The sequence below is a fragment of the Lactuca virosa genome, chromosome 9 (assembly GCF_052849685.1).
Source record: "Lactuca virosa cultivar CGN04683 chromosome 9, Lactuca_virosa_CGN04683_v6, whole genome shotgun sequence".
Classification (NCBI taxonomy): Eukaryota; Viridiplantae; Streptophyta; class Magnoliopsida; order Asterales; family Asteraceae; genus Lactuca; species Lactuca virosa.
The window spans coordinates 38,242,092-38,255,224 of record NC_136434.1 but is presented as its reverse complement, the minus strand read 5'-3'; the positions used below and the strand labels follow the sequence as shown (position 1 = coordinate 38,255,224).

Sequence of the window (13,133 nt, the reverse complement as noted above, 5' to 3'; positions counted from 1 at the left end):
CAAAGATTCACATTGTGAATTTGATGTAAAAAAAAATTTGAATTTGATATCATTGGAAAAAGGATAAAAAGTTATGAATTTTTGTATTTTTAGTTTTTTTTTTGATAAAAAATAAGTTCTAAAAGTTGAAAAAAAGATTGGTTCCTTGGTTAATTATGGTTCTCTATTGAACCTCACCATATATATATATATATATATATATATATATATATATATATATATATATATATATATATATATATATATATATATAAAGAGAGAGAGAGAGAGAGGTTTAAATGTTTCCAATAACTATTGTGTGTTTTTAAGAACCAATGAGAATTTAAGAAATAATAAACAATTAAATAAATTATTTAAGGGTATAATAGTAATCTTTGCTATATTTAATTATGGTAAATATTTAAAATACTTATTATCCCTTTAAACAAGATATATCAAAGTCAAACCCTATAATAACCAAGAAACCCTACGCTTTGTTATCACGATTGCCTCCATTAGCGCTGCCGTTGCCGACCTTCAGCTCTGTCACACCCGTCCGTCCACATCAGGCATCAGATATGGGAGACTACACTTATTTTTTTAAAACTTCTTCATGCTGAAGTATTGGATTTGTTTGATGCGATGGTTATTGTAAGCATAAGAACTTTTTTCATGATTTGTAAACTTTATTCAATTAGAATTTGTTTTCGGTTTACGTATGTTTTAGATTGGTGTTGGATTAATGGCGTGCCAACAAATGTGTGGAATAAATGGAATTAGATTTTATGCAAGCGAAATCCCTATTAAGTCTTAGTTTTTTTCTTGGTTTCATTTCTTTCATATCGTGTTAATACATAACTAATTGTTAAATACATATTCATATCACTATTGTTGGCATGATCTTGTTGGACAAATCAAGAAAAGGAAAAAGCATTCTCCTTCTGGTAAGTACAAAGTAGTTTTCACTAAACCATTTCCATTACAGATTACATTTTAACTAATTAAAATTTGTATTCATTTGACTCTCAAAGTCAACTTAATTTTAAGTCATGTTTGTGATGTATTTTGGTTATAAATAATGATTTTTTTTTTGCTGTCCTATTAGGTTTCTTCATTCGGGACATGTCTAGGCGTTTTTCTTATAGCGAACTCATGGAAAGTTTGGTATTCCACCAATACAATTTATAATGAACGTTATTTCAAATCTGCAAATTCTTTCAGAATGAGAGAACACAATATTCTTTTAGAATGATGTTAGTAACACTCATCGACTTGATGCCTATTATTCTGATATAATTCAATTTCAATCTCCTTATTTGTTAAGATAGGAAAAGTGAAAAAAAATGTTGCAAGATAGGAACAAGTAAAAAAACATTATGCTATGAATCAAAGTTTGTTTTGTTTTTTGTGATACAGAAGAAAAGATTGTGATTTAAGTGCATTATGTGGTGTATTCTGTCAGAATTTATTTATATAAATGCATTCTGTCAGAATGTCTTTAAGAATGTTTGTTAACAACAAGTCTATTTGCTTATATGGTAATACTAACAAGTAATGCATATTATTCTTTCAGAATGGTTGAAGAAGGAATTCAATATTGATCATACAAGAGAAATATTTGGAATCGAGTTCAACAACAAGTATATATGCGAAGATCAAGTGGATTATATGGACCACTGAAGAAGATCAAGTGTATTTGTTCAATAATTGTATATTCAAGAATGCTATTTTTTAAGAATTTTATTTATTTTTGATGATATTCTGTTAGAATGTGTATAAATATATTAAAATGTATAAGGATATTAGTCTGTAAGAATATGTATGAATTTGTATTTTATTTCGGATGTGTATTAAGAATAAAATCATACACCCAACTTGGATGTATATGAATAATAATCTAGAATTCTTAAATCAGGTTAATTATCAAAAATATATGCATTGAAAATATATTCTGCAAGAATAAAATCGAAAATATATTTACTAGTTTATGGTTGGCATTCTGTCATTCTGACAGAATAAAATCGGATTTTTAAATTTGAATTTATTTAAAATATTCGGATTTTTAAAAATAAATGATTTAATTATCCCTAAAATTCCGAAAATTTCCTTTTTTAATATGGGTTAATTGACTAAAATGCCCTTATACTGAAATTTGTGTGATTATATGGTACATGTTACCCTATTGTAATATCATAGACCCTCAGATCATGACATTTGATTTTATTCTATCCGGTGGTCCAGATCTGTGCATTCTGACACACAATAGTTAGTAAAACAAAATAATCTAAGCATATATATATATATATATATATATATATATATATATATATATATATATATATATATATATATATATATATATATATAAGGCCAATGACATAAAAAATCTTTAAATTTAACAAAAATATTCGGTTTTAGCCTTTTACATATTTATGGTTTATTAAAGACGAATGTTTATATTTTTTTTTTCAATTTATTTATGCTAAATTTAAGGGTTGTAATGAACCATAAAAAAGAGAGTAAAATGAAACATTTATGTCAAACTTAGACACGTGGGTGTCATACCGATATACTATACTTTTGTATTGCCACGTCATTACCATTTTATTTGTCTCACCCCACAAAATTGATTTGTGTCATACCATATTTTCTTAAATTGAATAAAATTTAATTAAATATAATTAATAAAAAAACACTTTATTAATTTAAAAAATATTACATTACCTAAAAAACGACAATTAAATAAAAACACTACATAAAAAACGACAACCAAATAAAAACATTACTTGTAATATTATTTCATGATGTTTGCTCTAGCCCTCAAAATCATATCGAGCTTGTTTCTGGTGGGTGATCGAAATGTTTTGTTAAAAATTTCATATCCTGACTTCTTTGTTTCTCCTCTCGAGCTCGTTGTTTCTCTTATCTAACTTTCTTTTTCTCCTCCAGCTTCTCCTTTTCAAAATTCAAACGACTTTCAAAATTCAAATTATAAATTTCCAAATTACTAGCAACTATGTGAATTTCATCTCCTCTTACCGTTCCCGATGTATTTGATGATGAACATCTTTTTTTTTTCGCCTTATCACGACTCATCGGCCGAACTACGTCTTTAAGCTCGAGTTCATTCACTTCATTCAAATCAATCCAAAAACGTGCATCCGATGAATTAATGTAACTCGTCTCGGAAACTTTGGTTCTTTTCGAACCACCTTCTTTGCTAGTAAAAATCTTCTATCCATTTCGGGGGACTTAGATAAAAACTTCCAAATATCTAGAAACTTGAACAACTTCTTATTATCAACAAGATTTTTCTTTTAGGATTGTCTCTAAAATTTGTTCATTGTCTTCCCCGCTTTTCTTTTTGAGTTACCAAATTGTTGTAAATGGCGTTTAATTTTATGACACATTTGTTCATCTCGTGAAAGTTGCCAGTACATTAGTCTTTAGTGCGATAATCACCACGGCCTATAACGATAAGAAATCGTTGCGTAATGCGTCACAAAAAATGGTCATCTTTTTGCGCACTTCCTCAATGGAATCCTTTGAAATGTGGACCCATGATTGCGCTTAAACCATCTCTTTGTCTGATTGCCATTGTTGAGACACCATTTTCTCTTTTCGAACCGATGCTTTTCCTTTTCCTCATCTTTTGGGGTTGGATGGTTAGGGTTGAGTTTCCCAAACAATTTGGGGTTCAGGCTCGGGTACCGGTTCGAGATCGAGTTGGATTTTCCGGACAAATTTGACATCCGGTTCGGGAACATATTCGGGGAGGGGAGAATTTTTTTTAAACATGGTTGAGCTAAGAGGTTGCGTCATATAATATTATTGTGGTATTTGTTGGTAGTAAAATTATTAGGGTTGAGGTTGGGGTTTGAGAGAAATCGTAGACGGATTAATTTGTGGTTGGTAAATCGACAACTCCAAAGGATGGACATTTGCACGCGATTTGCTACATTTGGTAAATTGAGGTTGTTTGGATTTTTTTTTTGGAATATAAAGGTTTCAAAGGTGATATGAATTAAAAATGGTTTGTCTATGAAAAATATAATAAAGAGCAACATATTTATAGTGGTTTTTGAAAAAAAAATTCAACATTCTAGCCGTTTGCCAACTGCTGCAAACGATCACAATTTCAAATGGGAGGTGTGGTGAAACAATAACGTGCGAGATGTATCCCATATTTTTTTTATAGGGGTCCGTGTGGTGTTTACCACTAGGAATGACAACGGGGTGGGTTCGGGGCGGGGCATGGTTTCCCAAACCCGCCCCGATATCTTTCAGGTATCTTATCGAGGCGCCCCATCGGGTTTCGGGTTTTTCCGTCCGGTTTCGGGTTTCTTATCGGGTTTACAACAATTCATAACGAAATTTTTATTATGTTTTAGGGTACCTTGATGTCTTATAAAAAATACATGTTCTAGCCTCCATTTTAAGTTAAATATATGATTAATCACTTTAATAAAATAAATTGGACGTTATATTAAAAATTATTTGATTTAAGTTTAGTGTAATACGTCAAAACATAAAAAATGATCATTCACACCAGATTGTTAATAACTATAAAGATTATCCACAGTAAGTATTTTATCTTTGAATGCGTGAAATTAACATCAAAATGATTCGAACATTATATATATATATATATATATATATATATATATATATATATATATATATATATATATATATATATATATATAATCGGGGCGGGGCGGGTCGGGACGAGGATAACCCACTCCCTGCTCCGAACCCGATAAAAAACCCGATAATGACCCGTTACCCGACCCGAAATGATCGGGTTTCGAGTTTCTCCGTCAGGTTCAGACTTTTTTGCCATCCCTATTTACCACACACCGCGGTGCCACATCATATATGCACACCTTAAGAGCTTTAATTAACCATAAATACGCAAAATGGTAAAACTGACTTTTTTTTATTAACTTTCGGTTTGAAGAGGATAAAACCGAACATTTAAACAAACTTCATGACTTTTATGACATTAAACCTATATTTAATATATAAATATTTTATTATACAATTTAATTCTTATACAACACACAAACATACGACATATCATACCTCGGTATTTTAATGTTTATAACTTTAGAGATCTTTTTTTAATCATACAAATCACATTAATCGCCGTAAAAAAAGGGACAATAAAACAGTAAAACACCATGCCCTAACCTATGGTGTTTGACTGTTAAACAAGCAATGACTAGCGCTTGTCACGACAGTCGATGCGTGTCACGATAAGCAAACATATGGAGGAGCCGATCACCGAAGGCGATGATTACGCCGACCACCGTCAGCTTGTTCTCGTGGACGTCGTAAACCCTATTTCTCATTCCATTTCCAGTTCATCTTCTATCACTCCATTATCCCCAAACTCCCCTAACGACGGTTCGGCCCTCCAAACGGTCCCCAGCTCCGATGACATTCGCTCCAATCCGGTATATCTATCCATATACTTTGACCTTATTCTCTAATGCATTTCAGTACACTATTCAATTCGATGAAAGATTGCGTTTTTTCTTAAAACATAGTTCAACTTTCTGCAATTAATTGAGGCAAGAAGTTCCCATACGTGGGATCTAAATGGTGTAAATCACTTCTGAGTTGCGAGTGTGAGATTTAGGTTTGTTTCTTAGAGAAGTTTTGGAGCAGAATTCCCCTTCCTGACATCCATATTTTTAGTCGAACTGTTCCAATCATTTGATTTTTGCTTGAAAAAAAGGGATTAATAAGCATTCCCCTAGTTTCCACTAGACATACATGGTCACTTCGTTTGGTCCTTTTGATTTCCTTTATTTGCATCTTCCATGGCGAAATTCCTGCATACACTTTACCACTTTTTGCATCTTATGAGGGTTAAGACTTAAGACCCATTCTCCCCTCAAAGGTTATCTAGATGGAAGTGATGCCATTTCCTCAAAGGCCTTTTATCAGGTTCATTAAAGCCAAACCTCAACAACTATCAGTAAAACATGGTTTTCTGTTATAAGAGCAACTTATCCTTTCAAGTAAAAAGTGAAATACTAAAGGGAGTGGTAAGTTATTGCAGGCAACTCCAAATATGATAGGCACCTCCAAGTTTACTCTGCCAAAAGATTGGTCTGTTCAAAAGGTACATCGTAAGTATGGAGGCACAACTGACAAGGTAATTCCAAATTACTTTAAAGTGTTTTATATCATAATCTGTGTTGTAAAATGTAAAATGTGATTAATAGCAAAATAAAATATTAATTCTGCAGTATTACCGTGATCCAGAAAGTGGACGACAATTCCGATCCCTTAAAGAGGTGGAGAGATACATAACTGAAGGAGTCACACCTACAAAATCCAGACTCAAGAAGCCTAACAATCATCGTGAAAAGGTCATTCATTTATTTGTATGCTTATAATTAATGTACAATAATAGTTCACTTACTTTTCATTAATTTTACAGAATTCGGGTAGTCAAGATATGATGATTGTTGCCGAGTGTCAAGATATGATTGTGGCCAATGAAAAGGTAGCATAAAAAAAAAAAAAAAACACATAGTTTTTTTATTATAAATTATAATAGTAACATAGAGATTGCAGATGTCAGATGTGGAAGAGGATAAAGATAAGGAATATGAGTTGGGTATTGTGTCTCCTACAAGTGTTTCACACTTCCAACTTCCTTATGGTTGGGTTGTGAAGGAGGTACCCCGTAGTTCTGGAGACTATGCTGACAAGGTAATATGTCTTTTTGTAAACATTCCCTTCTTTTTCTATATGTTATATTGGGATTTAAATTTGGAATCAAAATCATAAAAGTGTTACCACATTTTTTTGAAGTATTACTTTGAGCCTGGGACTGGACAGAGATTCCGATCTTTGGTAGCAGTTCAAAAACACTTAACAGAAGTTGAAGAAAATTCACCATTATCAGTCGCTCTTGAAGAAATCAGAGACAACAATTTGCCCATTTCCAAGGCTTTCAAATTAAGCACTACCATAAAGGTTGACTAATCATTTTGACTTTTTTTTGTTTTTGTGTGTGTTATTGAACTGATTGATATTTTATGTTTTAATTTATTAGAACCATGGTTCGTACAGTTCATGGAAGAACAGCATGATGTCTAGAAAAGAGAAGACCTCACCTCCAAACAAAATCAATTGGGTGATTGATCAAGGTAGTGGAGGAGATGACACGTGGAATGCTTTTATGGATGATACATTGGTTCAAGACTCTGTCAAGAAACAATGGAGTGACTCATTTATGGTGGCCATTACAAATGGAAAACATCATAATAATTAATACTCCATTTTCTGGGTAACAACTAACAAGGTATTTATTTAGCAACTCTTTTCTTTTCCAAAAATTTAAATACATTTTTCCCATATGTTACTTAAATAGTTAAACTACCTTTTTGGTTTTTTAGGATGCAGGTGAGAGGGTTTAAGTTGATGGTGTGTTCAAGATGATGTTGTAGTAGTTGTACAGTGGTGTGGTGTTATCATCTTTTATTTTTTTTTTTCTCTATTTATTTCTATTTTATTTTATTCTGTGAAGTCAGAGATATAATGGTATTTATATTTATGGTGTTTGACTTTTAGAGTCAAATGTGGATGGTTAGTTTTTGTTGGTTTATCAAGGGTCTGCTTAAAAGTTAAAGATTAGATAATTAATCATAAATTTTAATATTTTAAGCAGACCATTGTAAGTTGTTAATTTACTAAACCTTAAATAAGCTAAAATATTTTTGATTTTTGGTCCGAGGTTAATTTGTCAACAAAAAAAAAAAAAATTGATCTCATTACAGAATTTTTGGTTGATTCAAATGACTTTTTTGAAAGCGCAACACATTAATACTCTAATTTACTCCTAAAATATTTCTGAATTACATTAATTTTTTTTTTCTATCATATTTATCTTCTCTAAATCCGATGAAAACAATATAATAGGTATAATAACTATATTGAAAGTTTATAACTGATAGATATTTCATTAGAATATATAACTGAAAAAAATGAACATATATTGATATTTTTGTTTATGTAATAATAATACTTTGTTGTCGTCGAAGTATATCAAAACGTGAACAATATTCAAGGCTAATTCATTATGAAGCTCTAAATAGTAATACACATATCAACACCATTCGTTAAACATACTTCGGTTTTTGCTACATGTACGATGATTAAAAAACTGATTTGCTAAATTACTTTCTATGTTTACACCAATTTAAACAATAACAAAAAATAAAAAACTCCCTATGAAATCTATAAATCTAAAACAAGCACTAGATTAAGAACAACAAAGCCAAAACAATTGGTTACATATAACTTCGTAGCTAGTTGAGGTCACAAAACTATTTTTTCTTCTTGAATCTTCAATCGGTTGGCTTATTGAATCGCTTCCTGAGATTTTGGATTAGTTTCCAGGCTATGAGTTTTTCTTGTTCATCCTCCGGGATTTTAGAATGCTCAAAAAAATATTCTACTTCACATACCCACTCCTCAAATTCATCAAAATTAAAATGCTTCTTAATTATATTTAGCTTTTCGTGGCAACACTTCTCTTTGCACACTGGTTGTCTGTAGTCATGCGGTGGTGATTGCTGGTGGTGATGGTGACTGCAACCGAATCTCTCATATTCTTCATCTTGATTTTCTCGAAACTTTTGCAACTCCGCCTCCATGCGTTCTACACGAGTGCTCATACATTCGAGGATGTTTTTCATCGACTTAACTTCACTGAGAATTTTATCTATTTGATGGTGGTTGTTGCCCATCGGAGCCAAACGAATTTGCTATGTATGGATTTAATTCTGAATTTGAAAATAAACCAATGTCATTATATATAGGAGAATCTCCTTTGATCAAGTCAAAAACAATAAAAAAGTAGTTGATAATAAATAGGAAACTGATTATATCCAAAGTAGAGTTTATCCAAAGTAAACTTAGGTCGTTTGATAGTTTCTGTCTGGAAAAGTGCTGTCTGATAAAGTGCTGTCTGGGAAAGTTTTCTGACTGGGAAAGAAACCATGCTGTTTGATTGTACATTTGATTGACTGTTCTGAATGATGAAAAAAAGTAATAATTCAATAAAAAAATAAATTTAAAAAAAGTTATTTAAAAAAATTAATAATCCAATAAAGAAATAAAGAGGCGGGGTTTGGTGTATAATTGTCTTTCCAGCCCATTCGGCCAGAAAGATATGATTTTGGGGCTTTCTGGGAAAGACATATCTTACCGGGAAAGACCCATTCTTTTGTGCAAATCAAACAGTCTTTCTGGTCCATTCAGCCAGAAAGATCTGTTTGGACCTGGAAAGATGCGTATCAAACGGGGCCTTAATCTCCGTGCATCCTCATCGCACGTCATGATTTTTGCTCATCTATGATTTAATTTGTTAATTATTTGGTGTTTAGATAATTATTGAAAACTATTTAGGTTACGTGATTATTGATACAGTAATATTTATACATAACAGAGAACAACGTTTTAGAATGTACAAATTAGAAGCACTTTTGTTACTAATTAGAAGCACTCGAATGTCCAAGTGCTTATGGTTTGGGTTAAAAAAACTGTAGTTGATTGTGTCATGTTTGGGTTGGCGGGTCAAAATACACCAACCCGAACACAACCAATTTAACTATACAAATCACGGGTTGACGGGTTTGAAACATAAACTTATATACGACCCGTCAACCCATTTATTTATACAGGTTGGAGGGTTGGAGGGTCGGATTTTGGTTTGTGGCTTTCACTAGGTATATATATATATATATATATATATATATATATATATATATATATATATATATATATATATATATATATATATATATATAGGGAAAAGTGAATATATGTTACAGCCCCACCTAAGCTTAGGTACAAAAACATACTAAACTACGTCGTTTGTTAAGTGTTTTCCAAAAAACAATTGCTATGTACGTGATTTGCTGAAAGAAACGAATCCTCCATAAAAAAATTACATATTTTCCTGAATCAATTTTTTTCAAAAGACTTTCTTTTGATTATTCATTCTTGTGTGTAGTTTTGTGAAATTCTCCAAGTTCGATTGCTACGTGAATTCCTTGGTTTCTCAGGTACGTGATTTTTTTTCCAAAATCTTTTTTTACGTGAAATTCATATAAGTTCAATTACAGTATTTAGGGATTCACTTTGGAGTTTGCGGCGGAAGAAAATACACACGTAGGTGAATGAAAGATAATTAAATAATTGCATTAAATTCAAAAGTGATAGATTTATTCTAGAATTTCCAATAAGTAATAATTAATAATTGACACTCTCAATTTAATGTTTTTCATTCATACGATAAAGACTTGAATACATAATTAACCTTGCAATTACACTTGCAGGTTTATATCATTCGATGCATTTTAAGTTACCATTCAATTCTAGTTTTTATATTGAAGTTTTCCTGATTTATTTTTTCATTATTGCTGATTATTTTAATTTACCATTCAATTCTAGTTTTTATATTGAAGTTTTCCTTTTTTTTTTGCCATTACTATTATCTGATTAGTATCAATTGTTTCTCATTGTTTCTATTTGTGCAGTACATAATGAATGAAACTGAAGTAGATGGTTTGTCAATAGCAACATATGAATCTGAAAAAATAAGTGGGGTCGATGTGATCGTTGATTGTGACAAAGATGAAGTTAATGATGAAAACATTTTGGGAAAGGTTTTCGATACAACCGACGATGCGTACGCCTTCTATAATGATTATGCATTTGTACATGGATTTGGTATACGTATTCATACTACATACAAAAATAAGGAAACAAATGAACCTTATCGAAAGATACTTGTATGCGACAAAGAAGGTTTTAAACGGGAGGACGGTAATACTTCAAGTGGAAATGAGAAAAAACGTCGTAGAGAAGTTAGAGTCAGATGCAAGGCAATGCTTCGAATTTCAAAAAAGAAGGATGGGAAATGGTTTGTGGACTTGTTTGACGACACACACAATCATGAATTGAGCATCACACCAACGAAGGTGATGAAACATTGGTCTCATGCGAAGTTCCACCGTACAGTGGAATGTAAATCTCTCATGGTGCAACTTATTCAATCAGGGTTGAAACCTTCTCAAATTAAAAAGGCCATTAATGCAATGAAAACCTCAAATGAAGTTGATGTAACTTCAAAACAATGCGTTGATGTATTATCTGAGCAACGAAAACACAACAGAGGAAGGGAGTTCTATGGATTAATAAAACATCTACAAGATAAAGCATTGGTGGATAATGATCAGTATTATGTTGTGGATTTGTGCAGTGACGGGCGTCCTAAAAATATTTTTTGGGCGGATGGAAGATCAAGAGACGATTTTACTAAATTTGGAGATGTTGTTGTGTTTGATGTCACTTATATGACAAATAAATTCAAGATGCCTTTTGCTCCATTTACTGGGGTGAACCATCATGGACAGTCTATACTTTTTGGTGGAGCGTTGCTAGAAAATGAAAAGGAAGAAACTTTTGTATGGTTGTTTGAGCATTTCCTAAAATGTATGTTTAGCAAGTATCCAAAGGCTATTATTACTGATCAAGACAAAGCTATGGGTAATGCAATAAAAAAAGTGTTTCCAAACGCTCAACATCGCTTTTGTGCATGGCATATAAAAAAGCATGAATTGGAGCACCTCCGACCATACGTTTCCCGTTATAGTGATTTTCAAGAATCATATAAAGAATGGGTAATGAGTGACACAATTGAAGAATTTGAAACGAGGTGGGAAGTTATACGTGATAAGTATAAACTCGAAAACAATTGTTGGATAACTGATATGTATAACCAACGAATACATTGGGCTAAAGCTTTTTTAAAGGATATTTTCTTGGCCGGTATGACAACAAGTGGACGAAGTGAGAGTATTAATTCATTTTTTGATGATTTTGTTAACTCGAGTACCATGTTGAATGATTTTTTAATACAATATGACAAAGCAGTTTCGTCACGAAGGGCCGCCGAAGAAGATGAAGATTTCAAAACTATGAACTCGAGGCCGGTTCTTTCCTCAATAAATCCAATTGAAGCAAAAGCAGGCAAGTGTTATACTCGAAAGGTTTTTGAGATTTTCAAAAAAGAATGGATAGAAGCTACTAGCAATTTAACGCATGAGACTCTAAGCAAAAGTACAGAAGAAATCAAGTATCGAGTTGGGCAACTGGACGTTGACAAAAAATATTGGCGGATTGTTAGCTTTTGTTTGTTAAACAAGATGCATGTTACATGTTCTTGTGCTAAGTATGAGACATGTGGGATTTTATGCAAACATAGCCTATATGTGATGAAGAAGAGGCATGTTGACACACTTCCGAGTCACTACATTTTACCTCGGTGGACCCTTAATGCTAGATATAAGGTGGGTAAACGTAGCATCGGACTCGAAGAAATAAATAACGAAAATGGAGTTAGTGCTTACACGTTATGGTGTGTCCGTTCAAATTTTAATAAAGTAATTGAACAAGCAAAAGACTCCCCTTCAGAAATAGAAAACGTAAATAACATATTGATAAAGCTCTTACAAGAACAAGCAATTCGGAAAAAACCTATACCAGTTGAGAACGTATCTCAAGGTTCTTGTGTGAGAATTTCACAAGTTGATATGATGCCTCAATTATCTGTCCGAGATCCCCTTGGTCCAACTAACACAAAAGGGCGTCCTAAAATTGCTAGTAGAATCAAGTCTTCTTTAGAAGTGCCAAAAAAACGAACATGCTCTTACTGTCAAGGATTGGGTCATTATGCTACTAGTTGTTCTAAAAGAAAGGTACTCATAGTATTAACTTACTTTTTCATGATTTTAGAGTTCTTATATTTATATAATAATCTATTTATATTTTCATGTCACAGGTAGATGAATCGTTGCAAGAAAAAAATTCATGAGATATGTAGTTGATGTGAGAAAGTGAAAAATCTAGATGGTTCATGACATTTTGTTTTGGTTAGTTGTCCACTTTTTCCAGTTTTGGTTGATTATTCTTTTTACTAGTTTTGGTTAATTGTTTTTTTTCCAGTTTTGGACATAAATCGTGTAAGTTGCTATTTTGGAATGAAAATTTTGAATGGTTAATGCTATTATGTGTAAAATATGAAAGTACGGGGGTATTTTGTGTAAAAAGTGAAAACATGATAC

At 32.0% G+C, this 13,133-nt stretch overlaps 2 protein-coding genes and 1 long non-coding RNA gene across 4 annotated transcripts; all 3 read left to right on the top strand.

Moving 5' to 3' along the window:
• The first annotated feature begins 472 nt into the window (after positions 1–472).
• On the top strand, positions 473–1,784 carry LOC145135644 (uncharacterized). 2 transcript variants are annotated; one of them, XR_013719942.1, is made up of 3 exons: positions 473–630; positions 1,085–1,232; positions 1,553–1,784. It is a non-coding gene; the product is annotated as an uncharacterized LOC145135644 (long non-coding RNA). The 2 variants fall into 2 exon arrangements; XR_013719941.1 differs by lacking the exon at positions 473–630 and adding an exon at positions 647–923.
• Positions 1,785–5,172: 3,388 nt separating this feature from the next.
• LOC145135538 (methyl-CpG-binding domain-containing protein 7-like) lies at positions 5,173–7,579 on the top strand. Its single transcript, XM_079069801.1, has 8 exons — positions 5,173–5,438; positions 6,050–6,145; positions 6,240–6,362; positions 6,434–6,499; positions 6,571–6,708; positions 6,811–6,975; positions 7,055–7,303; positions 7,398–7,579. Exons 1-7 carry the CDS (start codon positions 5,226–5,228, stop codon positions 7,271–7,273), a joined length of 1,020 nt encoding a protein of 339 aa, XP_078925927.1. The 5' UTR covers positions 5,173–5,225; the 3' UTR covers positions 7,274–7,303; positions 7,398–7,579.
• A 2,971-nt stretch (positions 7,580–10,550) lies between these two features.
• LOC145139146 (protein FAR1-RELATED SEQUENCE 5-like) lies at positions 10,551–12,883 on the top strand. The gene is made up of 2 exons (XM_079073074.1): positions 10,551–12,767; positions 12,851–12,883. Exons 1-2 carry the CDS (start codon positions 10,551–10,553, stop codon positions 12,881–12,883), a joined length of 2,250 nt encoding a protein of 749 aa, XP_078929200.1.
• Positions 12,884–13,133: the final 250 nt, after the last annotated feature.